The sequence below is a fragment of the Heloderma suspectum genome, chromosome 10 (genome assembly GCF_057233095.1).
Source record: "Heloderma suspectum isolate Gila_16-S chromosome 10, 16-S_ref, whole genome shotgun sequence".
Taxonomy (NCBI): domain Eukaryota; kingdom Metazoa; phylum Chordata; class Lepidosauria; order Squamata; family Helodermatidae; genus Heloderma; species Heloderma suspectum.
In genome coordinates this window covers 4432090-4459860 of record NC_139467.1, presented here as the reverse complement: position 1 = coordinate 4459860, position 27771 = coordinate 4432090, and the positions used below count along the sequence as shown (strand labels likewise).

The window sequence follows — 27771 nt, the reverse complement described above, 5'->3', positions numbered from 1 at the left end:
GCAGGGCTGGCCCTACTGTTAGGCAGAAGGAAGCAGGCACTTTAGGCAGCAGATGCTAGGAGGCAGCACCAAGGTGTCAGAAGAGAGCACTGTGTGCCAAGTGGCCTGCCATGTGCCCTCTAACCTATCCTGCAGCCATCAGATGTGGTGAAAGATACTGTTGCATCGCCACTGTTGAAGGAACAGCCCAGTCAGCTTTTGTATACGGAATGGGAGAAGGCAAAATCTTGTTCTTCACCTCAGGTTGTTCTTCACCCCAGTCCTGGTTCTGCTTGTGTATTGGGGAGTACCACATGATGATTTCTCACCTTACAGCTACTGTGTGAAAATGTAGCAAAACTGTGCAAGGAAACAGCATCTGACAGACTGGTTTTCATCGAGCAAAATAGATATTTTATATAGCTTTCTTTTGAGAGAAAGGACCATACATAAAAAAGAAAAGCTACAGATGAGGGGTGGGGCAGGGGAGAGATATATAAACATGACACTTATAAATATACAGTATATACAACTTAAATAGGTATATAAAGTATCTCCAGCAGGTCTTTTTTGTATACAATATTTCTTGGGTTTTTAAATTAAAAGGAAAAATAACACAGGGTAAGGGAGAAACAATTTAAAAAGTAACAAGTGATGCTGCCCACCCCATAACATTTTCATTAGAACTTTTGACATTAGGATCTGAAGGTGAAATTTTAATTTTTAAAAACAACAGAATTTAACATAAAAAGTTGCCACAACTGGTATTCTAGTGAGATGACTCAGTTGTTACCTTGTTTCAGACTCTAAAAGTAAGACTGCATTCCCTTTGTCTTTTTTTTGCCTAAAAAATACTTACCATTATTGAAAAAATGTTGATTTTTCTATACTTGAAGGCACACGGCACTATTTGTCAGAACTTAAGTTCACCTCTTAGGATTAAAAAAAAAATAGGGAAATGAAAAAGCAAAATAAGCAGTCACAAAGTTAATCCAATTTGTCATATAAACTACACTGGGTCCTAGTTTGTTCTGATATTAAAAAAAAAAAAGTTCTTTAGACATCAAATAATTTCAAATCAAGGGCAAATTTGGGCCCTTTGCAACATGTCTGCATGTTCTGCGTTGCTTTGGGTCCAGCTGGAGACACATCTCCACAGCCAGATGGGCTTGAAGGCAGGTGGGTTGGTGCTGCATTGGGAAAGTAATCCCTGTCAGCGGATGGGGAAAGCCTTCCCAAGCAACTCACTCCAAGGACACAAATTCCTCTGAACAGAACTGTCTCCTATTCCATTGCTTCCTAAGAAAGGACAGCTTTCTGTGAATTTTGGTGAGTTCACATATTATTAATTTGAAAACCAAACCAACCAACCAGGGAACTCCCGCTATGAGGTGAGAAATCCCTGTAGTCTTCTCATGTTAACTTGTCCTGTATTACTGCTGCCCCCGCATGGTGAAACAGTGGTGTAACCATAGTTTGGAAAACTCCTTGAAGAACTGGCATTGTTCACTTTGTGGTGACAGCTCCTTGCAAAATAAGACGACGTGCACTTACCCGTTCATATATGCGTATAGGCCAGGAATTTGGCATGTCCTGGCAGCGGGCTTCAAAGCAGCATCGGGATCTCCTTTGGCTAATAAGAGGTTCCCTGCCCCTGCCTTAGAGGGCGTCTCCCACATCCCTGCTTTCCCCTTAGCATCTCTCCTGGTTGCTTCTGTACAACCAAATCATCGCCAATGGATGGGCACTGTGTTGCATATATATTTTAATGTAAGTTGCCTTCGGGGTCTTTCAGGACCAAAAGGCGGGAGAGAAATCAAATTCAATCAGTTATAACTTCCTCATGTTGGAGAGGCTTATTCTCTATACCTGTCCGATGGCTGAACAAAAGCGCTTCCCTCCTTCAAAGTGAGGGAAGAGTTGCAGTGGGCTAGAAAGCAGAGCCCACAAGCCTGTAGGAAAAGCATCCATGGTAAAGAAAAATAAAAGAAAAGACATGCAAAATGACTTCAGTCCTGGCACTTGTGTGGGAAAAGGACCCGCCTTTTCTATAGATCAGACATTCTTAGTGCAGCCTCTCTTTCTCCCTAATCTCCCCCTTCCCACACCCCAAATGAGCCTTCCCTTTTTTGCCCCTTTCCAAGGGAAATCCCAGACAAACCTCTCCAAACCCAGCTCTAACTTTCCAATCCATTAGTAGTTTCCTTTCCTAAGATCTGTGAGTCAGTCTCAATGCAAAAATAAAATTAAAAAATAGCAGCAAGAATAAATATTAAATATTTTCCTTTAAAAAAGGAGTCTTTTCATAATACTATATAGATAAAAAAATTAACAATGGTAAGACATTAGCTGCTCCAGGAGTCCATTCAGTGTGTTCTGTAAACATTCCTTTAGCTGAGAATTTGGAAGAAAAATAAAAGAAAATACAGATGTCAGACTCCAAGGCTTGGGAGAAGGATCTTCTTTAGACCTAGAAATAAATATGAAAGAGTGGGGGGCAAGAGATTAGGACAGAATATAATGGCTAAGTATTGCCTTCTTGGCCTCCCCCCACCCCCACCCTTCTCCTTCTCCAAAGCTTAGCATCTACTGAAATTTTTTCCAAGGAAGGAATCAGCCCTTCAAGGACTAGATAAATCATCGTGCAAGGTGAGCTCCTGCATAAGGGTCCCTAGCCAAGTTGCAGCTCTGGCTGTGGTGTTGTTTTCCCAGAGAGGCCACTCATAAGCCTCCTGCCCTTTGCACTGCACACTACAAAATGCCTTTCCACCCGGAAAACAGAGGTTGCTCCCTCTGGACATGGGAATGGACAGGGGCCGCTGGTCATGTTCCTAGCTGCAGGGAAACATCACAGATGGCAAGAGGAGCAACGCCAACCCAGCCAGGGAGGGGCCAGGGGCAGGGCTCGCAGGTATGGGAAGCCATCCAGGTTCTCGACACCAGCAGTGTTGCAGCCACACGCATGGAAATGTGGTAAAGCATGGACCTCTGTGAAACTTCAGACTGTTCTCAGTGGCAGATCCATGAATAATGTGATTCTTCCATCATTGTTTCTGCATGGCTTAAGAGAATGTGCTCACTCATGCTTTTAGAACGTAAAGGGGAGGGTTCCCTTTCCCTGTGTGCTTCCGTGCAGCACATAATTGGCTCTACTGGATGTATTGTTACACCAGAGTAACTGGTTAAGCTCAAGATGTAAATATGTTTACGGGAGATGGGTCACCCACCCCACTCCAGCGAAAAAGTCAGGGGGTTGCCAACTGTGTGTACTCACCTGTGAGTTGTCCTCCTCCCAGGTGCCACACCAAAAGATGGGGTTTACTTCTCTGAGGCCAGGAGGGAGGCAGACTTGTCTAACACAAATTGATTGGAGACTGCCTCTAGGAACAGCATGCCCCTTCCTGCAGCCGCCCAGAGGAGCTCCTTCCAAAGCTGCAATCACTCTGCTGTGTTAACCATTAATTCATGAATAAATGTTACTTTAAAAAATGAAGACAAACATCGTGAAGAGGGCTTTGCAGATAGTCTCTTTCTTTCATAGCATTCCTGGCCATCTGTCCTGGACAAGCAGACCCAAGCCAAGGGATAACCAGCTCTAACAGTTCCAGGTCCAAAAGACACAATGGTGAGACAGGCATGATTTTGAGGTAGCGGCCCACGAGGTCAGGACGTGACGAAAATCTTCACACTATTGTCCTTAGTTTTGTTTTATTTTGTCCCCCCTTTTTTTGGATGGGTGGGCTAGGGAGGCGCCTGAGAGAACTGCAGAAGGACAAATCACAGGTGAATTTGGGGCACAGTTGGCCGTTCTTCAGGCTGTCCCAGTTGCCACTCCAAGAGATGGGTAGCATCAAAGCAGGTCACACTTGCAGAGGACTGACAAACTACATTTAGAAAAGAGCTGAATCAATTATGTTTTGCTATGATACCCTCCCAAACAAAACTTATCTAATTTAATTTAGAACCGTTGATAGTAGTATTCACCCAAATGCAGCCTCAGCTGAAGCAGAAGTATTCTGTGATGCTTCACAAACAAGTGATGCCCAACTGGCTGCTATGCACATCTATCCTCTGGAAGCCCTGGATTGTGGGGCCCAGAAAGCTGCCTCCTGTGCTTAGGATGCAGGGGGACTTAGGGGCTCATGCTTTTACCTGCCTTGATACAGATGTTGAAGCCTTTCTGTCAATTCTTAATTGCTCTCCTGATACCTAGCGTGCGCCACATTTTCCTATGCATGCAGAGAAGTAGGAGAGAATGACCAAAACTTGAGAACGGTGAAATGGCAAATTCACCAGGGTCTTCTACTCCTTAAGAATGATGTGCACACTGGATTGGACAGGTAGAGCCCCAACTCTGATACCCTTCTAGCTATTGTAAAGGCAATGAGAAAGGGTCACCTGAGTATACAGTCAAAAGAGTGTTACTTAGCAAAGTGGCTCAAACAATGGTTTGCTTGAATTTGGTTGTAAAAACTCTTGATTCCAGGAGGAGACTTGTCAGCCAACAGGAAGGAAAAGAAAATACTTGGCTCCGAGAATCAGTGCACATAAGGGTGCATGGAAATTTCCTGTGTTTGACACTTGCCAGTACAGTCCCTTATCTCCTAAGGAGTGTTGGTTTTGTTTAGATATCCTTAGAGGCACATCTTGCAAAAATACCAGGACATGGCAAATCAGTTGGATGTACCTCAGAGCCCTTGTACTGTCTTATAAAGCTGTTGCTGTTGAGTGACCAGACATCTGAATCCAACCTCTTCAGATAGATGTTCATCCTCGAGCCTTTCTGCATCATTCTGTTAGTTGGTGTTCTCCTCCCATTAGTTGACAGAGGTAACAAGAGCCCCATGTATACGGGGCTTTTACTCCACCCGCAAATCAATAATGTCAGATGATGCATGCTGCTCTCCGTAGCTAGCCCAGCATGTCTTGCCCTAAATCTGGTTTTTTTCAAACTCATTTTGTGTCGGATTTTCCTGTCACAGTGACTTCAGTGTTGTTTGGGAGTCTGTGTGACCTCAGCTGGCTTTGGTGTGGGCTGGTGAAAGAGGAGCTGATTGGTGGGAGGGAAAGTAGCGTGGGGCATGGGGAGAGCAGAGGGGTAAACATGTCTACTTGGAAGTAACTCATTGCCTTCAGTTCCACTTTCCCAGCCCTGCTGTTTTGAAGCTGTGCAGCGATGAAGGAGCACAGCTGAGAAACGCTGGCTCAGTCGTGGCCTCTCACTTTAAATAGTCATTGGGCTTGGGATGGTGGGGCGGGGGGCAGCCCTGCTGTTTTCAAACTGTGCAGCTACGAAGGAGCACAGCTGAGAAACAGTGGATGCCTGTTGATTTGAAGCTGCACAGCTAAGAAAAGGCAGATGATTTTCATGAACATGTGCTCAGAAGCACTTCATTAAGCCCGTGTTTGTTTCGGGGGGGGGGGGAGAAGCCTGTTGATTGGGCAGTTAATATACATCAAAGACAACATGCTCGTTGCTCTCCCTCCTCACCGGCTCCAGCTCTCTGCTCTCAGCGCCTCTTCTCTGGGCAGCGGCGGCGGCTGCCTGTTTGCCTGCCCACCTCATAAACGTGTGTGGGGGTGAGGGTGGGGGTGTCATGAACGTCTACTCATAAGCAAGTCCTCCACTGCACTTTGCTGGACATGTGAGGGAGGAAGGGAGGGGGAGCAAACCTGCGCTCATTGGCTGCCCCGCACCTACTCAATTGATGATGTTCATTTCTGCTTGAAATTCCACCCCAACGAATGCAGCTTCAGTTCCCGTATACACTGCAAAAGCGGAGGAATACAGCACTGCGTCACTGTGGAAAGAGCTAATTCGATTCTGTGAAAGTGCGGATTTTGCCCAAATCACTTCACAGAGTGTTTGTTTAGATTGGCCCCAGATGAGGCTGTGTTGTGAGGCTGGCCGCCTTTTGCAGCCTGGGATCTTGGCTGCCACCAGTGCCCGTGACTGCTGGCTCCCATGCTTGCAGCTCCAAAAATGTCTGGAATAGAACAGAACCAACCCACTGCTTAAGGTTGCCCTAACCCAAGGGCAGTCAGCAATGGGCTGATTTTTGCCTCACCCCAGGTGTTTTTGGAGCTCTAGCATCTTGAGCTCTGCCTCTTCAGGTCAATGGAGACACAGAGTCACTATTGACTGGAATGGTCAGACAATGTAGAGGCCCTGAAATGTGGCTGGGGTGCAGGGCAAAGAGAGACCCACCCCCCTCCCACTGCATCCCGTGCGGAGCCCCAAGTCAGTTGTACTTCTTCTGGGGATGTTGATCTTGCTGGGACCACCTCTGGATCCCTTGCCCCTTTTAGGCTAGTATCACGAAGACTGAAGGCCGAAATGTTGATTTGGCTCTGAACGTGCCCTATGAAATCTTCTGTTTTCCAGGTATTTTCAGGTAGGGATGAAAAAGCGAGTCTATCACAGGCCTTTTCTTTTTCTTGCGAGGAACTTGTTGACTGGCTCACCAAAGTGTCTCCCTCCTTCATCAGGTAGACCTAGCAGGTGAGAGTTCAGTGCTGTAGGGTTTTAATTGACCCTTGGGCAGAAAGTTTGGTGGAATGGAAACTGGCACCTGCAAGGTTTATTGTGGCTAATGGCACGTTAGGGAGATGCTGGTTTCTTATGTCTTTGTGTCTGATCCTTAACTTCATACATTCTGGGTAATAAGGCTTGAGCAAAGTAAAAGCTTGCTACAGACATCTTTAGGCTTGAAGCAAAATGGAGGCTCCAGCTTCTGTATGTGCTCTAACATGGAACAATGAGATCCTTTCTTTGAATGCTGTGCCCCAGAACAAATCTGCAGCATCTGGACAACATGTCTTGCTTATCTTGTGAGAAGGAGTAGAGTCTATGAGTTGTCTTCTTAATTCTTATCAGACCGGGTCAGCTCCCCCATACCCATCCCATTCATGATGTAATTACTGTTCAAAGGTAGTGGCATCCAGATGTAGGATAAATTCCTGCTTGTTTTCTCATCTCATCTCTCTCTCTCTCTCTCTCTCCCCACATCTATATAACTAGGCAGGGGAGCAGCTTGAGAGGTAGATGCTAGGTTGGCGGGGGGGAGCAGCCGGGCCCAGAGTCTTAACTTTCTATCTAGCATGCTGTGCAGGGTTTCCTTGTGTTTCCTTGTCAACAGGGCAAGATTGTGCTCCACGAGGAAAGACTCAGAAGAGGGGAAATTCAGTCCTCTGGGGCTCTGCCCTTCTTGAGGGGAGGTGGAGGTCTTCAGACAAGAAGACAATTATCTGCTTCACTGCCAAGAGTGTTGGTGTACTCCAGCTCCATCAACAGTTGCCATGGGAGGGCTGCATAAGAGGGGTGTGTGTGTGTGTGACTGAAGGTGGGGCTGTGTCTCACAAACCTGGGTACTGAGGTTCTTTAGAATGTCCAATAAGTGCCATACTTCATTTTTTGCCAGTTGCTAGACACTTTAATCTGATAAGGGCCTGTCTTCTGCTCATTGCCCTCCCTAAGTCTGCACTCTACAGTTTTAACCGTGGGGAAGGAAGAAAGGAAAGAAGACGTTGTGGGATTCTGCAGGGCTCCTCATGAGAGTCGCCAAGGTCTTAGTATGTTGTGTTTTCTCTGGGATCTGGACCAAGGCACCATGGTGGGATCAGCTGGTAATGTGCAAGATGTGAGGAAGAAAAGACAACTGTGGGTTGGTCATGCCATGTTGCCTCTTGGTTGTATGGTCAGGTAAACACTGGTGCAGGAGGAAGGAGAGCTCACTTTTCCACAGTGCTCCTGAGGGCACCTGGATGGATCTTTGGTCTCTTGCTGCCAGTTTGAGGCCTGCTGAGAAGAACAGCCTGCCCCCTTTGGCTGAGGATGAGCAGTGTTCCCAGAGGCAGCCTCCAAACAATTTTTCACGTATAGCCTGCCTCCGATAGGCCTGAGAGGGGGTCTTAATGCATCGTATGGAGGGGCACCTGAGCCCAGCTGGAGAAATTAACATTGGACCTACCGTGGAGGTTTCTTCTCAACCGTGGATGGAGGGTATCCTGAAGCAGGTTGCTCTTGCCACTTGCTCCAGCGGACAGGGCCATGTAAATCAGCAAACTTTATTCCTCCTGGTGGGAGGAGGACACCCCCCTTCCCATTTTGGGATATTGTGAAGCCAGCATAACTGTCACTCTATAACTGGAACAAATCTTCCAAAAAGTTAAAACTCACAAGAAGATGCAACAGAAACCCAAGCAGAGGAGGAAGGGGGTGGGAAAGAAGTTCATCCCCAGGCGTCATCCTACACTGCACTAAACCTGAGAGCCAAAGCCAACCACCCTAGCCCCTCCCTGCTAGCAGCAAGATTGCCACACAGGTGAGCTTAGGATACCCTCCTCCATTGCTGAGAAGCCACCTTCACAGTATGTCCAATGTTCCTTTCTCCATCAGTGGAGGAGGGTATCCTGGAGCAAAGCTAACCTTACACTGTGGATGGGCAACTTTGCTGCCTCCCAGACTTAAGGAGGTAGATGTTACTGAAGAAGCTGTCTCCCAAAGGTGACCATTCTGTAGTGGCTAATGAATGAAGAAGCTGAAGGCCAGATGCCTGCCATACAAACTTCTACCAATGAGGTTTGAGGGCACTGTGTCGCTGAAGCATCCATCCAGCCTTGTAGAACAAGCTGTGATCCCACAAAGAGCAGAAAACTGCTACACCTCATAGGTCATGCTGCTACATGGAGGGAAGGAATGTAAGGAAGACACCAGGACAGAGATGGAGAGAGAGGAGGTACACTGGAAACACAACACTACTGAAACATAATCCTATTTCTCCAACAATATCAGATTTATAACAAAACGATACCACTCATCAAACACAAAATGTGATTTAACATATATAACAGCTTATGTTATTCATACAACATAAAATAGTTAAATAACTGAATAATTAAATAAAATAAATGAAAAATTAATTTAAAAATAAAATTAATTAAATTAAATTAAATTAAAAAAATAAATTAAATTACTGACAGCAGCTAAAGTCTCTTTAAGAACTCTTGCCTGCATCCCTTAAACATAGTTCATATCCTCCTTATGTTGGATTTAGGCTAACTTTACCAGGTTTGATCCATTCAATGGACAAGGTAAGCAGTCTTCTAGCCTTCTTGGACATGGCTTCCTCCAGATTTGTTGGACTACAGTGCCCATCATTTCCAGTCAGCCATGCTGGATGGCAATTATGGGAGTTGTAGTCCATAGCGTTTGGAGGGTGTCAGGTTGTATCTCCAGAGTAGCTCTTGATACCGAGACTAGAGGAAACGTGAGCATCTGTGTGGGAAATCAAAAGGCTGATGGACTTGGGTGTTCCTCTCAAAAGGGCAGTACTACTGTGTTTTGATTCTTAAGTTTGGTATGCCCACTATCTGTCATATCTTTTTCTATTTATTTTTGATACATCAACGTTTTTAAGATAGGAGGGTGTGTGTGTTGTTGTTTTTCATCATTGGTATGTTAAATCAACTGTATACAGTTTTATTTTTGTAGTTGCTCTTGAAGAAGAGTTGCAAGACTTGAAACTCATTGGACGAAATAAATCATTTTTAGAGCACTTTTGAGGTCTTCTCTTTCTTGTTCCATGTCAATAATGACTTAATTCATCTTTCACTGCTAGCCTTGGAGACCCCTCTACACACAGTTGCTGGCTGAAAGAAGGCAAACTGCCTGATGTATGGACTATACAGTCGATGTAAAGCTCCTTTCTGACTGAACCAGATCTCTTTTGCAGAGGGCATGGCTACCAAGGACAACACCTTGGAGAAAACCAATTTAAGTTATGCCGTCCTAAGAGGTGCAAATAGGGCCCTTATTAATGCTAACAGTACTGGGTAAAGGTCCCAGGATGGGAATTTGTGTATGACAGGTGGCATGAGTAGCAAAGCACCCTTGTGGAAATGTCATATGTGGATGTGAAGAAAATGGTTGGTGTACCTTACCCCCAGGGATGGTGAAAAGACCAGGTGCTAGTGGGACCCTTCTTATCTCAGAGGAATGTCACACCCTTTCATCTGCATTATCAGAGAAAGGCCTTCCAGGCAGTCTTGTAGATCAATGTAGAGAGAGTAGGTTCACATCTGGAAGCAGGAGAAATATCTGTGACTGCCCTGGAATATGCAAATGCCTCCAGCATCTGCTGCTCAGGCTCCTTGCCCTGGGTATCCTTGCAATATCCTTGGCTCCATTCTCCTGGATCCACATCCTGGTGGCTCAGCCAGTCTGCTTTGGTGTTAAGAGCTCCCTACATGTACTGAGACACTGAAGAAAGGAGATCTTTCTCTACTCAGGTTATGAGAGGGGATGACTCTTGGAACAGTGACTTTGATCCTGTGCCTGTTGACATGAGCCTTGGTGGTCATATCTGTTCATATTATCATACACAACGCCTGGAGGTGGATCTGATATACCTGCAGAGTGAGCCAAATCACCTGAAGTTCCAGCCAACTGATGCTGTGGCATAGTTCCTCTTGCAACCACCTGCCCTGTGCTAGGTGATCCAGACAGTGAGCATCCCTCCCAGGAGGCTGGCATGTAATGTCACCATTATCCTGGGTGAAGTCTTGAAAAAAATGTCCCTCTTGCCAGATTGTCTGGATCCAGCCACCCATGGAAATGTGATCAATTTGCTTTAGGAATACGGATTCAAAAATGATGCTGTTGGGCCATCTCAGCTTGCACTGCTGAAGACTTGCAAAACTCGGATGAAAACTGCACTCAACACAACTTGTTATTCATCCTTTGAGGAAGATTCACTATAACTACCTGAATGTCCACAAGTGCCTCTCTACTTGTGGCTGGCACCAGAGAGCTCTTCTGGATGTTGCCAACACACCCATATTCTGCAGACACTCCACGGTCCTTTCTACATCTATAAGACCCAACTGAAAGGATAAATGAATGAATGAGCAGGTTCTCTAAATCCGGATAAACATGAACGTTCTCAAGGCGATGATAAGCTGAGGGACACTGTGAGTTTGGTAAAAACACTGGAACCCACCTTGGGTCCGCCGAGAGGCTAAATGACAGAGCAGTTCGATCCATAACTGTACCTGAGAAACCTCCTGCACCTGGAGTGAGACATTGTCTTCTCCCCTCCCCATTGCCTTTTCCTTGTGTGTTGTGTCTTTTTTAGATTGTAAGCCTGCGGGCAGGGGCTGTCTTCTTTGTTCATTGATTGTAAGCTGCTCTGGGAGCCTTTTTTGGCTGAGGAGCAGGATAAAAATACAATCAATCAATCAATCAATAGAAGGTAAACCTCCATTCAATCTGTCAAGGATAGGAAGTCCCCTTCTTTGAAAGCTTCTAGGGTAGTCCTCAAAGTCTCCCCATGCAGAATTGCACTCCTGCACAAAATTGTCCAGGCTCTTGCGGTCTGGTGTTGTCCTTCAATTGCCACTATTTTTTGGAAACTTTTTTAAAAATGGAGTAAAATACCTGAGATCCTCTCTGCCCAGAGGTACGTGCCCTATCCCTAGATACTGAATCTACTGAGGAATGCTCTTGTACTTTTCAAGGTACCTGGAGTGAAGGGACAGAACAACACTGTCCCTTGGGGAACATGTCAATTCCTAAAAGAGCCTTCCCTGATCATTTGAAGAACTCCTGAGCTTGCTCCCCCAAATAGCTTATGACCCTCACACAGCACAGCTTTCCCATCCTCTATCTGGGGATGATGGGAGTTGCAATCCAATACATCCAGAGAGCACCAAGCCTCAGAGGACTGTCGCCATTCTGGGGAGCCACGGTGCCTGAGAGAGTAAGGCAGCAACTGGCATATCGCCCATCACTGAGAAAGAGGGTGTTTGGTGTGGGGTGTTGTTGTTTTTTGCATATGTTGACAATCCTTTACCTGTGAGGGGAGTCCCAGTTTGAGGGCTTAACTGAAGGCCTTATGAAAGGGAATCTCATGGCTGGGCCATTGAAATTTAGGGGAAACCTCCTGAGGCAAGGACTTCAACAACACCTTGGTCAGGAGAGGCAAAAAAAGCCCTCTGCCTGAAGAAGATGGGATGATGTTGTCTCAAGTCACACAATCTCCTTCCCTGCCCAATGGGGGAGAAGCCCTGGATCATCCCCATGTGTGGGATTCATCATGTGCAGGGCCTTAGCAGTTGAGACGTGGATGGCAATGCTACCTGTGAGCAAAGGAAGATGTTTCTTCATGTCACAACAGTCCTGGAGAGCCCAACATCTGCTCTCATGTCCTGCGTAGGTTCCTCTTGATCCAGTGGGCAAAGCCAGGGTCTAATGAAGCCCCTTTAGTGATCGGTGTGGGGGAGAGGTACAGTGATTTAAGTGATTCACTGTTGCTCCCAGAGCTCATAGATGTGGCTGCCCTGCTCCAGGCGGATTTGGTGCTACTGGGCACTGCGCCATCAGAGCTGTTGTCCTCTGGTCAGAGGTCTGACCATCTTGGCCCAGATGCGGCACCCCCCATGCTGGGCAAGGGCTGAGGCCCCCTTCTGGTCATCCGAGCTTTCCATTATACTCTCCTGCTTGGCTTGCTGTGTGCACTGCTTGGCTGATTATCCTCCCAGCCCAGCCAAGGCCTGAGGATGTTCCCCCACCAAAGCAGGAGAAAACGTTCTCTGCCACTGACTCCTGTCTCAATCTGGCTAGTGAATATGGGTTGCCTGAGAAGAAAACTCCCAAGGCATGCCCCTTGGAAATGAATGGATGGTGGCAGGGAAATGCGAGACCCTTGCCAGCCCTGTCCCTGCAGAGCAGGCGTTCTCCTCCCACCAGAAGGGACAAGGTTTGCTAATTCACATGGCTCTCCTTGCTGAAGCAGGCGGGAGGAGTCATCTGCTCCAAAATACCCTCCATCCACTGTTGGAGAACTTCAGTTTCACGTTGAGGTGTCTTTACTTATCTCTCGTACTTGATCCTGAAACATTTAGCACTTGTATTTTTAAAAGCAAATTTCTGCATTCGAATCCAAACTTCTCATTACAGCTTTTGTGCTAGTCCTGACTGTGACAATTAGACTCATCTGTATTATTCTGCTGCTTATATCCATTTCCATGTATGAGGGAATTACATCACTTTGAAATTGCTATGATGTGGTTTATGAGCTACTCTCAGTAAAAGTGAGGCCGGATCACTATCTATTAATGAATAATGCATGAGTTAATTGCCCTAAATATTCAAGGCATGCATCAAGGAAAAGAAGTAAAATGTTTGGCTTACCCATATTATTTGTACAAACAAGAGCTCGACCCGTCGAGACTTCCTGTAGAACTCATCTATCACATCAGTGTAAAAGGAGCCATGCATGCACATTTATCTCACATATTAAATCTCTCCTGCTATAATGGAAACCCAGATACCCACTCATGGCTTTGTGTGTTCCCTGCCCCATAACACATTGTCTCCCGTTTGTGGAATTCACCAGCAGAAAGCTACAGACGTACCTGGGAACAGGCTCCATCATGCAGATTGATTAAATGACAGGCGCGACTATTCCCCATGCTGCTAAGGGGTCCCACATGGCTGCAGACTGTGGTCTGCATAGTGGTGACCAGCTCCTCCCTCACACCCCACTGCCCCACAGTCTCATCTGAGTGGGTAGGGAGGGCTTGATCTCAGCCATGCAGCCGGCAGCCTGCTCTAGGTCTAGGCAAGGGGTAGGCAACCTGGTGCTCCCTAGATGTTTTGACTATGCCTCCCAGAATCCCTGACCATTGTCTGTGCTGGCTGGGGCTTATAGAAAGTGTCATCCAAAACATATGTAGGGCGCCAGATCTAGGCCTATTCATAATATTTCAAATATTGGTGCCCACATTAGAATTAAAATTGGAGGGGGGCCCCTCAAATTTGCAAATGACACTGGTGGTCAGTCTTTTAGCTTTTCTGTATTTGAGAATAATCTCTGAAAATAATGCAATGCATTATTCTTGTTAGCCATACAGTAAGATTTTTGCTAGTCAAGTTGCCAATCATACTTACTAGTTAGAGTATGGGGTGACTGGGACCAAATGGGTTTGGGTGCAAGAAAATCCCCATTCAAGTATATATCTCAATGAGTAATTTTGGCCTAGTCACACCCTTTCCTGCTCTTCCTAACCTACTCTCCAATTCACAAGATTCTTGTGAGGCTAAACTGCCTCTCTGAGTTCCTTGGAGAAAAGATGAAAGTCATAACTGCAATCTGTGCCTTCCGGTAGGCTGAGGTTTGGGGCTATTTTGGGGAAGAATGGAAAAAGTTTGGGAAAAGGGAATTGCTCAGTGTACCATTGCTTGGAGAACAACAAGCTGGACATCACATCGGCACACGCGGCTCAGTCAGATGCACATTCCTATTACACCTCCTTAATGTTATTTAGGCTGCAATCCTATACACACTGACCTGGGATTAAGTCTTATTGAACTCAGTTGGATTTACTTCTGATTAGACATGCATAGGATCGCAATCTTATGCGCTGTTAGTCAGATTCACATCCCCAATATTATTTATGCTGTCGGCTCTCAAAATGCCCTTTAGAATTTTACAGTGAACAAACAAGACAGGCCCCGCATATGAATGATAACGCATCAAACATTAAAATTGGAAACGTGGAACCTAGTGCCTAAACATTTCAGTCTCCACAGACACTTCTTCCCTGATCTTAAAACATTTTTCAGCATAAGGACAGAATGCCTTAAATCTGACTGTTTTCTACAGGGCTTGAAGGATTACATATGGTACTGTAGCTGTGAAAAAGAAAACCTCTGCTAGCTGTATGTAGATTAAACTCCTAGCCAGGACCCCATACTGAGACTTCTTTGAAGGTACAAACAGGAGTAGGTACAAACTGGAATATGCCAGGTTGTATATTTTTACATTTTTTATACCAATGCCACAGGGTTTTTTTTAGTATCAATGACACAGATTTCTATATCAATGACACAGTTGTATTTCACATGGATTGTGTGTGCAAAACATTTAGTGCTCCAGCAACATCAAGTGTGACTCTGTGTATGTGGTTTGTACCCATTATCCTTAATTTTCATATTATTAACTTAGTTTAATTCCACGCTATTCCTCAAGCATTAGGTATAGACACCTACCATCTTCTATGACCATTATATGAATCAAGTAACAAACGGAAGTGAGCAAACACTTGAAGGCAAGAGTCAGGATGGCAAGCAAGGTGCCAAGACCATGGACAGAGCACAGAGGCTGGATGCAGGACAAAGGCCAGCACGCAAGTAGTCCAGAGGGATGCTCTGGCACTACAGAGCCTACAGAGCAGTGAAACAGTGTTGCAGGGCAGTATGTGGCAGTCTGGGGAAAGATACACACACAGATAAAGTGAGTGAGTCTGAACCTGAGTAATACACTCAGGCTCAGAGACTTGGGGCACAATCCTATGGGGATATGTCAACTGCCTCCAAACTCAGAGGTGGCTGACTATCCAATCTAGGGTGGGCAGAGCATGGAGGGGATCTTCTCCTCTGTGCTCCAGCTGCCTGCATTTGCAGCTAGATGGCTGATTTCAGCTGCCTAACCAGGACGCTTCAGAGTGGGGGGGCGGATGGCGCTGTTACGACGCTTCCATGGTCCCCTCCCCACCGCCAGGAACACCCCCTTTTCGGCCGCTCCGCACTGCTCTTATGAGCGTGGAGCCAGGGACAAACTGCGCCTCCTACAAGGTGGCAGGGAGGGGGCAGGGAATCGAATTTCAAGAAACCAAAACATCCTGTGGCCATCTAGATGCTGTCTAGCGGCTATAGGATTGCGCCCCGCTCACTTTAACTGCGAGTGGATCTACTAATGGGGCTTAGACAATGGTTGACTTGCCATGGCACTTGGCCCCTTAAGTACAGACTGATGGTGAAGGGGCAGCTGCAAGGCCACTTGGGGGCTTTCAGGACAGGAAGAAAAAAATGTATAGATTGTTCTTTATCCCAACGAGTTTCAATGTGTATTGTTTTTCAAGGGAAAACATTCTTCTCTTCTCCAGGTATTTATAATTTATTCCTAATGGTAAGGAACTGCTCAAAAATAATTCAATAGCTGCAACTAACCCAAGCAGACTTAAAGGGCTTGCAAGACTATTGTTGTGTCTCTGGAAAGGCTGCACAGCAGCAATTTTATGTGGCCAAACTGCATTGCTTCATCCCATCTTCCTTTCTTACTAGCAACTCTGGCTTAGAGCTGTGAGTGCTGTTAAGCAGCAATTGCATCTGCGTGTCCCTGAGTTGGAGATGTTGCAGCGCTAGTGGCACGGGCACTAGCTGAATGGTGCTTGGTGCCTTACAAATCCCTGCCCTGCCCATTGGACAGTTTGAAGGACCCTTGCCTGCCTAGCTGCACCATTTTGAAAGGTCTCCCAGGACTCTGGAATGTATAAAGCTTCAGGAGACCCTAGCCCAAGATGATGTGTAGCATTAAGAGACAAGAACTGGTTCCTCCATACAAGGTGCTTTGGGAGTTTTGCGGCTGTGTGCAAACAAATCTCTTTCCTTGACCCTTGGACTCAATGACCAAGTCCTCCTGAAAGCTACAACAGTGGGCACAAAACCTTATGATAAGTTGCACAGTAGGAAATGGTATCCTAAAAGGTTTAGCATGTTTAGAAACACCTCACATAACATTTGCATTTCTAGAACTGTCACTCTTTGTAAAAGTTCACAAATAAGCACCCACTGTGATGAACAGGCAGTCCCAGAACCCCATAGCACAGCTCAACAGAACTGCTAAGGAAAGACCTGCTCGCCTGACCCTCCCCGTGCCCTAGAGTTTGGGGAAACATTACTTCGCCATTCACTTCCATTAGCATCCTCCATATCTGAAATGGGGGTCTGGGAACATCATCATATATACTAATCGCAAACTACTAGTGTGGGTCCTTCTGAAGCCAAAACAGCACCATCCACACACAAGAGGGAGGTATCAGTAGGCTTGGGGGAAACCCAAGGTTTGTAGAAGTACCACAAATTTTAGTGGGGGGAACCCTAAAAACAGCACAATGAAGAATGAGCACGCCCAGGAGCCACAGAATGCTAGCTGACTGTTGGAGGGTGAGGGGAATGGAAAACCGGCAGAGAGGTAGAATGGAATGGAGCATCCTGGAAAAGGGCTAGTCACCACAGGAGCACTCTGAATTGCAACATTTTGTCACTGGATCCACTTGTCCTTAAGTATGCTGAACCTGAATAGGCACATGAACCACGTTCCATACATGGCAAGTTGGATGGATAGCTCCTATCCAATATAAAACAATGGTTTCAGCAAAGGTAGTTACCCCCAGGACTGAAGCAGTCTTTGAGGAAATTGTTCTGAGAGTTTGGGCACACTGAACTGAGAAAAAGCAGATTCCTCATATGCTATTTGTTACAGCTGGGATGGGCATCTGTTGCCTAGTACTTATCACCAACACCCCCACCAACCTCACCCCATTTCCCGTGTGAGATTTCTTTTTAAAAAATTGTAATGCAAAGGTTGAATGCATAAATACGTAAAATTGTTTTTTGAAAGAGACACATATATGTTTACGAAGTTGGGCAGCCTATTGGATATTTGAGCAATGGGGCAAGATAGAGCTAACTCACTCTCCAATCGAGCATTCTGCTTGCTGGAGTGTACGTTTGTCCCATCAGCTGCTACATTGGGTGCCCATGTGGGCGAAGAGGCTGCTGTGACCTTGCAAAAATCATGACATCGGTCTACTTTTGAGCTACATGGTACTTACTTTCATCTCTGCCCCCCGTTCCCCAAGCTAGTTAGGGGGTGACAGTGTGAGCTTATTTTCATTACCTCGGTTGCGTAAATGCACTGCTCCATCTGGTCTGGGATGATGTAGATGGGATGGTAGGTTCCTTCTCTGGGATATCCAGCAAGAGCAGCAGACCGGAGGGGCTCGGATCTTTTACTACAGAGGAGGAAGAAGCAAGGAAAGTGTTAATATTCGTGGGGGAGTAATGCTCATCATCCAAATATGTGCAAGAGAGAGCTGGCAGTGGCTACTCGTCAGGAAGGGGAACACCATCTGCACAACTGTCACTGTAAATAAGTTCCAGCACTAAGCAGCAGTGGGCCCTGGCTTGATTATGGCAGATAGAGCAATACGACAACGGAACCAGTTACCTAGGGAGGCGGTGGGCTCTCCCACACTGGAGGCATTCATGACGAGGCTGGACAGCCATCTGTCAGGGAAGCTCTGACTTGGATTCCTGCACTGAGCAGGGGGTTGGACTCGATGGTCTTAGAGGCCCCTTCCAAGCCTGCTATTATATGATTCTATGATTTTCAATCTAGAACATCAGAACTAGGAAACTGCCTTACTTAAATCAGACCAAGATGCCTCTAGGACACACCTGTGTAGACTTCAGGCTTCTAATTTGTTTTGTTTTTTACTAGAACATCAAGATCCACCAATGAGAGGCAGATGCAAAATGGAGGCCCGGGGTGGGGTTGGGGGTTCTGTATGCTTAGAATTAAGGATCAGGGTGTCCCTGAGCAAGTGCTTAGTCCAGTAACTTGGTTCATTACCTGAACTGAGCTCACAGCCCACACAAAGATTAACATCTAGTTTTCCCCCATGCTTTCTTCAATCTAGTCACCTAATTCAGAAAAAAACATCTTTTTTGTTGCTGCTGTTGTTGAAACACTGAGAGTCAGATATTCTTGCTGATCTACTGCAAATTGCCCTGAGATTTACAGGTAGATCCCAACCTGCTTTCTGAGAAATATACTCCCTCAGTATACGGAGATTGTGTTTAGCAGTTGTGACTAATTGTTGATAGACCCATCCTCTCTTGTGCTACCAAATTATTTTTTCCAATCTAAGCTAGTGTTCTTTTGCGTTTTCCAGCTCCTGATAATGAATTCCACATGTTCATTTTGTTTGTTCTGAACTTACTGGCAGTGGATTTTATTAGATGACCCTCAAGTTTTACATTATTTATTTAAAACATTTATATCACACCTTTCCTTTAAGAAGCTCAAGGTAGCTAGCAAGTTAAAATGATAAAAACAAATTACTAAAGCAGAATACAAAATAGATAAAAGTCAGGCATTAAAGCAAGTAGACATCCTCCAGCGAATCAAATGGTCCAGAACAACAGCATCTTAAAAACACTGAGGAAGTCACATGCTCTCTATATGAAGCCCTGGTTGAAATCCAGGCCACTACATTCTGGACCAAATGTAGTTTCCAGACACTTGTCATAGACAGCCCTAGGTAGAGTGCATTACAGTAGTCCAGATGTGATTTAACAAAGGCATGTATAACCATGGCCAGATCTGCTGCCTGTAGAACTGGGCATCGCTGGCACACTGGCCTAAGCTGGGCAACATCCCATCCAACCCTGGGCTCAACAGTGCTGGAGAGAGTGCTTGGGGGCACTCGTGCCCAAGGTCTGTCCATCGCATGTTTGCCCTTTGGAAGTGTCTGTGAGGAGCTGTCTGTGATCAACAGGAGCACTCAAAGGCAGCTGGAATCCTTTAGAACAGTGGTCTCTAAATGTTTTTGATCATGCACTCCTATCAGTGAAAAGATTTTGAGCATGCACCCCCAACATATGTATATTTATTTACAAATTATATACATGTATTACTGTACTAATATATTATGTACCTCATAAAACATACAAAAAATAAAAATTAAAAAGGATGAGATAAAGATGAAATAAAAATATTTTTAAATAATTTTTTACTTCATTTATTAACGATACAAAAACCCTTTTTGCTCTCACTTAAAAGAATTATTATTAACAACAATATTTTTAGTGAGAGCAATGTGACTGAATATGCTTCATTATTTTTGAAAATCTTGGTTTAACACTTTGTGATACAGCGATCTGAAGGTTTGGTTCCAAGTTGAATTTATTTGATACTTGGTTTTAATGGCTGTCATAGCTGAAAAAGACACCTCCCAGAGATATGTAGATCCAAATGGAAGAAATGCATCGTTGGCTGTGCTTACTAAATCATGATACTCATTTTTCAATCTCAGTTATGTAAAGGTTTTTTGTTGAAATTCAGCTAGTAAATTTCCATCTTCCCTGATGTCAATCAGTTGTTCTTGCAAGCTAAATTGGAAGGTATTGCATTTTATATCTTTAACAAATGGGTTCAAAACCCAGTGAAACTCTTCATATGGAAGACTTTTAAACAGGTTAGAAAATTCAGTTTCCACATTTTTTACCTCGTAATGTGCTTCTTACTATGCTGTCTAGGTTTGCCATAGCTTTCCTCCCAAGGAGCAACCGTCTTTTAATTTCATGGCTACAGTCACCATCTGCAGTGATCTTGGAGCCCAAGAAAATAAAATCTCTCACTGCTTCCATTTCTTCCCCTTCTATATGCCAGGAAGTGATGGGGCCAGATGCCACGATCTTCGGTTTTTTTAATGCTGAGTTTCAAACCAGCTTTTGCACTCTCCACTTTCACCCTCAACAAGAGGCTCTTTAGATCCTCTTCACTTTCTGCCATTAGGGTGGTATCGTCTGCGTATCTGAGTTGTTGATAATTCTCCCGGCAATCTTAATTCCGACCTGTGATTCCTCCAACCCAGCATTTCCCATGATGTACTCTGCATATAAATTAAATAAGCAGGGCAACAATATACAGCCTTGTCATACTCCTTTCCCAATTTTGAACTAATCGGTTGTTCCATGTCCGGTTCTTACTGTTGCTTCTTGACCCTCGTACAGGTTTCTCAGGAGACAGGTAAGGTGGTCTGGTGCTCCCATCTCTTTCAGAATTTGACAGAGTTTGTTGTGATCCACACAATCAAAGGCTTTAGCGTAGTCAATGAAGCAGAAATAGATGTTTTTCTGGAATTCTCTTGCTTTCTCCACGATCCAGCGAATGTTGGCGATTTGATCTCTAGTTCCTCTGCCTCTTTGAAACCCAGCTTGTACTTCCAGTAGTTCTCGCTTCACATACTGCTGAAGCCTAGCTTGTAGGATTTTGAGCATCACCTTGCTGGCATGTGATATGAGCGCAACTGTATGGTAGTTTGAACACTCTTTGGCATTGCCCTTCTTTGGGATTGGAATGTAAACTGACCTTTTCCAGTCTTGTGGCCATTGTTGAGTGTTCCAAATTTGTTGGCATATTAAGTGCAGCACTTTAACAGCATCATCTTTTAGGATCTTAAATAGCTCAGCTGGAATACTGTCATCTCCGCTAGCTTTGTTGTTAGTAATTCTTCCTAAGGCCCACTTGACTTCACTCATTAGGATGTCTGGCTCAAGTTCAGTGACCGCACTATCATGGCTATCAGGGACATTCAGCTCTTTCCTGTATAGTTCTTCTGTGTATTCTTTCCATCTCTTCTTAATCTCATCTGCTTCTGTTAGGTCCCTGCCTTCTTTGTCCTTTATCATGCCCGTCTTTGCACAAAATGTTCCCTTGAGATCTCCGATTTACTAGAAGAGATCTCTAGTCTTTCCTATTCTATTGTTTTCTTCGATTTCTTTGCATTGTTCATTTAAGAAGGCCTTCTTGTCTCTCCTTGCTATTCTCTGGAACTCTGCATTCATTTGGGTATATCTTCCCCTTTCTCCCTTGCTTTTCACTTGCCTTCTTTCCTCAGCTACTTGTAAAACCTCATCAGACAGCGACTTTGCTTTCTTGCATTTCTTTTTCTTTGGGATGGATTTAGTTGCTGCCTCCTGAACAATGTTACGGACCTCCGTCCAAAGTTTCGTATAATCAAAGCTATGGTTTTCCCAGTAGCAACGTATGGCTGTGAGAGCTGGACTATAAGATAGGCTGAGTGCCGAAGAATCGATGCTTTCGAACTGTGGTGCTGGAGAAGACTCTTACGAGTCCCCTGGACTGCAAGGAGGTCAAATCAGTCAATCCTAAAGGAAATCAACCCGGACTGCTCATTGGAAGGACAGATACTGAAGCTGAAGCTCAAATATTTTGGCCACCTAATGCGAAGAGAAAACTCCCTGGAAAAGACCCTGATGCTGGGAAAGATTGAAGGCAAAAGGAGAAGGGGACGGCAGAGGATGAGGTGGCTAGATAGCATCACCGATGCAATTAATATGGACTTGAGCACACTCCGGGAGAGCACAGGACAGGAAGGCCTGGCGTGCTATGGTCCATGGGGTCACGAAGAGTCGGACACGACTGAACGACTGAACAACAACAAAAATGTGGCTGACGAGCTCATACTAGGAGTAAAAGAAGTGTCAGCTCTGCCATTTTCTTGTTGCTCACTTGTGCTCGCATTATTTGTATTATATTCAATCCAAGGTTTCTTGACAGAAATCTTTTTAAGCCACTTGTCCCTTTTGTGAGGGTCAGTTTAGTTAAAACTAGATAATATAATCTGTACGTCCACTTAACTGGGCACATGTCGTTGTGATACGCTGAAGATCGAGCGAGGGCACCACTGTCAACTTGCAAGGAGGGGAAAGGCGTGCTTGGCCAGGCTCCTGCCAGCGCAAGAGCCAGGAGTCCTGGAGTCGGGGTCGCCAGCACTGCACCCTGCACAGAGTCCCTGCTCCTGGGCCGACTGTTAACCCTTCCTGCTCTCCTTTAGCAGGATGGAAGCAGAAAGTTAATCTCCTTCGGCAGGATGGCAGCTGAGAGGAAAGTGCCTGCTTTCTTTGGCTTCAAAGGACAGCGGAAAGGGTCAGCCTCCTCCTGGGCTTTCCTCCGGTGCCTGTTTCCTTCGCGGCTTCCTTCTGTGAAAGGAAGGCAGCTGCCCTGGTGCCACGGCCAGAGCAACTGTGCCTTCCTTTGCTGTGCCTGGCAGAGACTGGCGCAGTTGCTCTTGGTGGCAGCAGCAGAGGCAGGATAGGACTGGAGCCAAGACAGAAATACCATGGAGCTTCCCTCTCTGCTCCCATTCCACCTTGCTGCCTCCGCCCTCACTGCATACAATGGCAGCTCGCAGGAACAGCAGGAGGTTGCTCAATTATCAGGCAGCTTGCGCATCACAGTGGATCGTCTTGCGCACCCCACTTTGGAGACCTCTTCTTTAGAACAGTAAGTTAGAAGTGGGGGTGGAGGGTGGGGAGAAAGCAGAGATCAATTAGAGCAAGGAAAGGCAGAGAGAGAAGAATGGTTAGTCAGAGCAGGGAGAATATATAGAGAGAGGTGTTTATAGTCTTAAGATGTAGTTTTTTAGGATTTACTGTTATTATTAATATGCTCTGGGGGATATCAGTTACTGTGGCTGCAATCCTAGACTCACTCACTAGGGCAGCCTTACCTGCCCTGGTACCCTCCAAGAGTTGAACCCAGACTTAGTCATACTTAGAATAGCCCTACTGAAATCAATGGGGCTTATGTTAGTCATGACTAACTTAAGTCCCATTGATTCTTGCAATAGACTAACATGACTATCCTCTGGAAATTATGACTATGTCTGGATCCAACCCAAGATGTTTCGAATTTCAACTCCCATCAGCCCTCCCTAGTCCCCCTACTCCCTGCTCCTCTCTTTAGCCCTTCCAGCTTACCAGACACAAATGAGAAGAGTCCCAAACCACCCTGCTACAGTCTGCCATGAAAACGCCAGCGAAAGCGGCGTCCCTCTAGGGGTCAGTAATGACTCGGTGCTTGCACAGGAGGAACCTTTCCTTTCCTTTCCCCTTTCCTTTCCTCCTTCTTTTCCTTGGTGGCTGGGCATGTTGCAGAGGAAACCATTGGCCTGAAACCACCCACCACCCTAATTTCCTAAGAATGGCTCTGAGCCCCATGTGGAAGTGAAGATGGCAGTGGCTGGAGGTGCTCACTTTGCTTTGATTCCAGCTGCTGCTGCTAAGATTTATTTATTTATTTAGCATGCATGCATGCATGCATGCATCTCTGGATGCAAAGAGTGATCCTGTGCAAATCAATGGAGGCTGTGCCCCATGTAGCATCCTGAATGCAGTATCCCCCCCCCCACTTAAATGGTATTCTTCCACATATAAGAGTGGAAGAAAGTAACGCAGTGTACTAAAACATGTTAATAATAAAACTTGGGAGACAGCATTGCAGAGGCCTCAGTCCTGTCTCTTGGATAAGAGTCAGGTTTTGCCTCCTCTCAGCCAGGAATGTTTCCACGCTAGACTTTTACTATGGGATCACCACACTTCATTCACTCACAGCTCCTAGCACTGCTAATCACCTGCTTACTTGATCCTTGCCCATCTTGGCTCATTATGAGCTGCAGAGAGAGACTGGGTGAGGGGATCAAGGCGGTGGTGAACGCCTCCCTTGAGGAGGGAGTGATGCCATCAGCCCTCAAAGAGGCAGTGATAAGACCGCTCTTAAAGAAGCCCTCCTTGGATCCTCAAGTTCTGAACAACTTTCGCCCAGTCTCAAATCTGCCATTTTGGGGCAAGGTGATTGAGCGGGTGGTGGCGGTGCAGTTGAAGGCATGCTTGGAAGAAACTGATTATCTAGACCCATTTCAGTCGGGCTTCAGGCCTGGGCATGGGACAGAAATGGCCTTGGTCGCCTTGGTGGATGATATGAGGAGGGCTCTGGATAGGGGCGAATGCTCCTTCCTTGTTCTCCTCGACCTCTCAGCGGCTTTTGATACCGTTGACCATGGTATCCTCCTGGACCGCCTGGAGGGGTTGGGCATTGGAGACACCGTATTGCGGTGGTTCCGGTCCTTCCTCTCCAGCAGGTACCAGAAGGTAGCACTGGGAGAGGAGGTTTCGGACCCGTGGCCACTGACTTGTGGGGTGCCACAGGGTTCCATCCTCTCCCCGATGCTATTTAACATCTATGTGAAGCCACTGGGGGCTATCATCAGGAGGTCTGGGGTGCAGTGTCATCAATATGCGGATGACACGCAGCTCTACCTCTCATTCAAATCTTCACCAAGGTTGGCCGTAGAATCCCTGTCCAAATGTCTGGAGACGGTGAGTGGCTGGATGGGGAGGAATAAGCTGAAGCTGAACCCTGACAAGACCGAGGTACTTTTGGTGGGAGACAAGAGGAGGCTGGGGGATGTTGACCTGGTGTTGAATGGGGTACGGCTACCCTTGAAAGACCAGGTCCGCAGCCTGGGGGTCATTTTGGACTCCCAGCTGTCCATGGAGGCTCAGGGGTCAGCTGTGAGCCGGACAGCGCTGTATCAACTCCATCTGATACGGCAGCTGCGCCCCTTCCTTCCCACCATCTGCTCCCATCGGTAGTACATGCCCTGGTCTCCTCTCGTTTAGACTACCGTAATGCGCTCTATGTGGGGTTACCCTTGAAGACGGTTCGGAAGCTGCAGCTGGTACAGAACGCGGCGGCTCGCCTGATTAAAGGCAGCCGCCAGCGAGATCACATCACTCCAGTGCTGAAGGAGTTGCACTGGTTACCAGTTGTTTTCCGGGCCAAATTCAAGGTGTTGGTTTTGACCTTTAAAACCCTATATGGTTCCGGCCCAGCCTATCTTAAGGAGCGCCTCCAGCAACACCAGACAGGCCGCTTCACAAGATCAGCCTCAGATGGCCTTCTCTCTGTCCCATCAGCCAGGACAGCTAGACTGGTGGGGACGAGGGAGAGGGCCTTCTCTGTGGTGGCCCCCACTCTGTGGTACGCCCTCCCTAGGGAACTCCGCCATGCCCCCTCTTTAATGAGCTTCCGTCGTGCATTAAAAACGTTGTTGTTCAGGCAGGCATTTGGGGTGGGTTAGGGTATTTTTTTAAAAAAAAATTATGGTAAAATTTTATTGTTTTAAATTGTTTTATGGTGGGTTGTACATCGCCCAGAGTGGCTGGGTGACCAGTCAGATGGGCGATTAATAAATTTAATAAATAAATAAATAAATAATCAAAAGATATTGTGCAGCTATTCCATCTTCAGTAAGAAAAAAATTAGATGATGTGGTGAGAATACACAGTGCAATTACATTGTCTGGATCCCCCATATTATTCCATGGATGAGGCAGGGCAATCACACAATAAAAGCCTTATCTGGAAGCACCCACAATATCATCATGGACCCTTTGTCCTCCTGAGTTTTCCCTGTGGTTCTTCCACCTTTACTCAGGCCTCAGAAAACTCAAAACAAAACTGCAATCTCCCTAAGTGTGGACAAGAAGCATAACTGGCAGGAGCAGTGATATACTGTTCAGGGTTTTTTTAAATTATGCCCATTTCCTCTTTGCAGTGCAAGCTACGATGTCCTTGATGTCCCTTCCTTTTACTTTTCTGGAAAAGGTCAGTTTACATTCCAGTTCCAAAGAAGGGCAATGCCAAAGAGTGTTCAAACTACCGTACAATTGCGCTAATTTCACATGCCAGCAAGGTGATGCTCAAAATCCTACAAGCTAGGCTTCAGCAGTATGTGAAGCGAGAACTACCAGAAATACAAGCTGGGTTTCGAAGAGGCAGAGGAACTAGAGATCAAATCACCAACATTCGCTGCATCATGGAGAAAGCAAGAGAATTCCAGAAAAACGTCTATTTCTGCTTCATTGACTACGCTAAAGCCTTTGATTGTGTGAATCATAACAAACTGTGGCAAATTCTTAAAGAGATGGGAGTACCAGACCACCTTACCTGTCTCCTGAGAAACCTGTACGGGGGTCAAGAAGCAACAGTAAGAACCGGACATGGAACAACTGATTGGTTCCAAACTGGGAAAGGAGTACGACAAGGCTGTATATTGTCGCCCTGCTTATTTAACTTATATGCAGAGTACATCATGAGAAACGCCGGGTTGGATGAATCACAGGTCGGAATTAAGATTGCCGGGAGAATTATCAACAACCTCAGATATGCAGACAATACCACCCTAATGGCAGAAAGAGAAGAGGATCTCAAGAGCCTCTTGTTGAGGGTGAAAGTGGAGAGTGCAAAAGCTGGTCTGAAACTCAACATGAAAAAAACGAAGATCATGGCTTCTGGCCCCATCACTTCCTGGCATACAGAAGGGGAAGAAATGGAAGCAGTGAGAGATTTTAGTTTCTTGGGCTCCAAGATCACCGCAGATGGTGATTGTAGCCATGAAATTAAAAGATGCTTGCTCCTTGGGAGGAAAGCAATGGCAAACCTAGACAGCATAGTAAGAAGCAGAGACATCACCTTGCCAACAAAGGTCCGTCTAATCAAAGCTATGGTTTTCCCAGTAGTAACGTATGGCTGTGAGAGCTGGACTATAAGGAAGGCTGAGCGCTGAAGAATTGATGCTTTCGAACTGTGGTGCTGGAGAAGGCTCTTACAAGTCCCCTGAACTACAAGGAGGTCAAATCAGTCAATCCTAAAGGAAATCAACCCTGAGTGCTCATTGGAAGGACAGATACTGAAGCTGACGCTCAAATATTTTGGCCACCTAATGCAAAGAGAAAAGTCACTGGAAAAGACCCTGATGCTGGGAAAGATTGAAGGCAAAAGGAGAAGGGGACGGCAGAGGATGAGATGGCTAGAGAGCATCACCGATGCAATGAATATGAACTTGAGCACACTCCGGGAGAGAGCAGAGGACAGCAAGGCCTGGCGTGCTATGGTACATGGGTCACGAAGAGTCAGACACGACTTAACAACTTAACAACAAGGGGCTCATCAGGGAAGGAGCAGCTGAGAACCCTTTCAGCAACCCTGTGTGCTCTCTCCCCTCTCTCTCAATCTCTCTCTCTCTCTCAATCTCTCTCTCTCTGTAGGTATTCTCCTTGGGAACTGCTTTCTACCACCACCCCTTCCTAGAAGAAACCTGTGGGAGGGTTCCTGAACTCCTGCTCATTATAAACAATGGCTGTGATGATCCCCTCATTTACACAAGATTAGGAGGCCTGCATTCCTCAGGGGGCTTGCATTCTGTTTTGTGTGAACAGCTTGATTCTGTGCAAGCACATTTGGAAGTACACCCAGTGAATGTGGCTATGCCCCCCCAAGTCTCTTGCTCAGCT

At 46.0% G+C, this 27771-nt stretch overlaps 1 protein-coding gene across 2 annotated transcripts in view; it reads right to left on the bottom strand.

Annotated features, from left to right (window-relative positions):
- Nucleotides 1–374: 374 nt before the first annotated feature.
- The window catches only part of DLL3 (delta like canonical Notch ligand 3), a 160653-nt gene continuing 133256 nt past the window's right edge, over nucleotides 375–27771 (bottom strand). For both annotated transcript variants that reach the window (XM_084814690.1, XM_084814691.1), the window contains exons 8-9: nucleotides 17724–17838; nucleotides 375–2449 (exon numbers count right to left, since the gene is read on the bottom strand). In XM_084814690.1, coding sequence (XP_084670816.1) covers nucleotides 2444–2449; nucleotides 17724–17838 — 121 coding nt within the window. In that variant the 3' untranslated portion in view covers nucleotides 375–2443. The remainder of the gene's footprint in view (nucleotides 2450–17723; nucleotides 17839–27771) is intronic.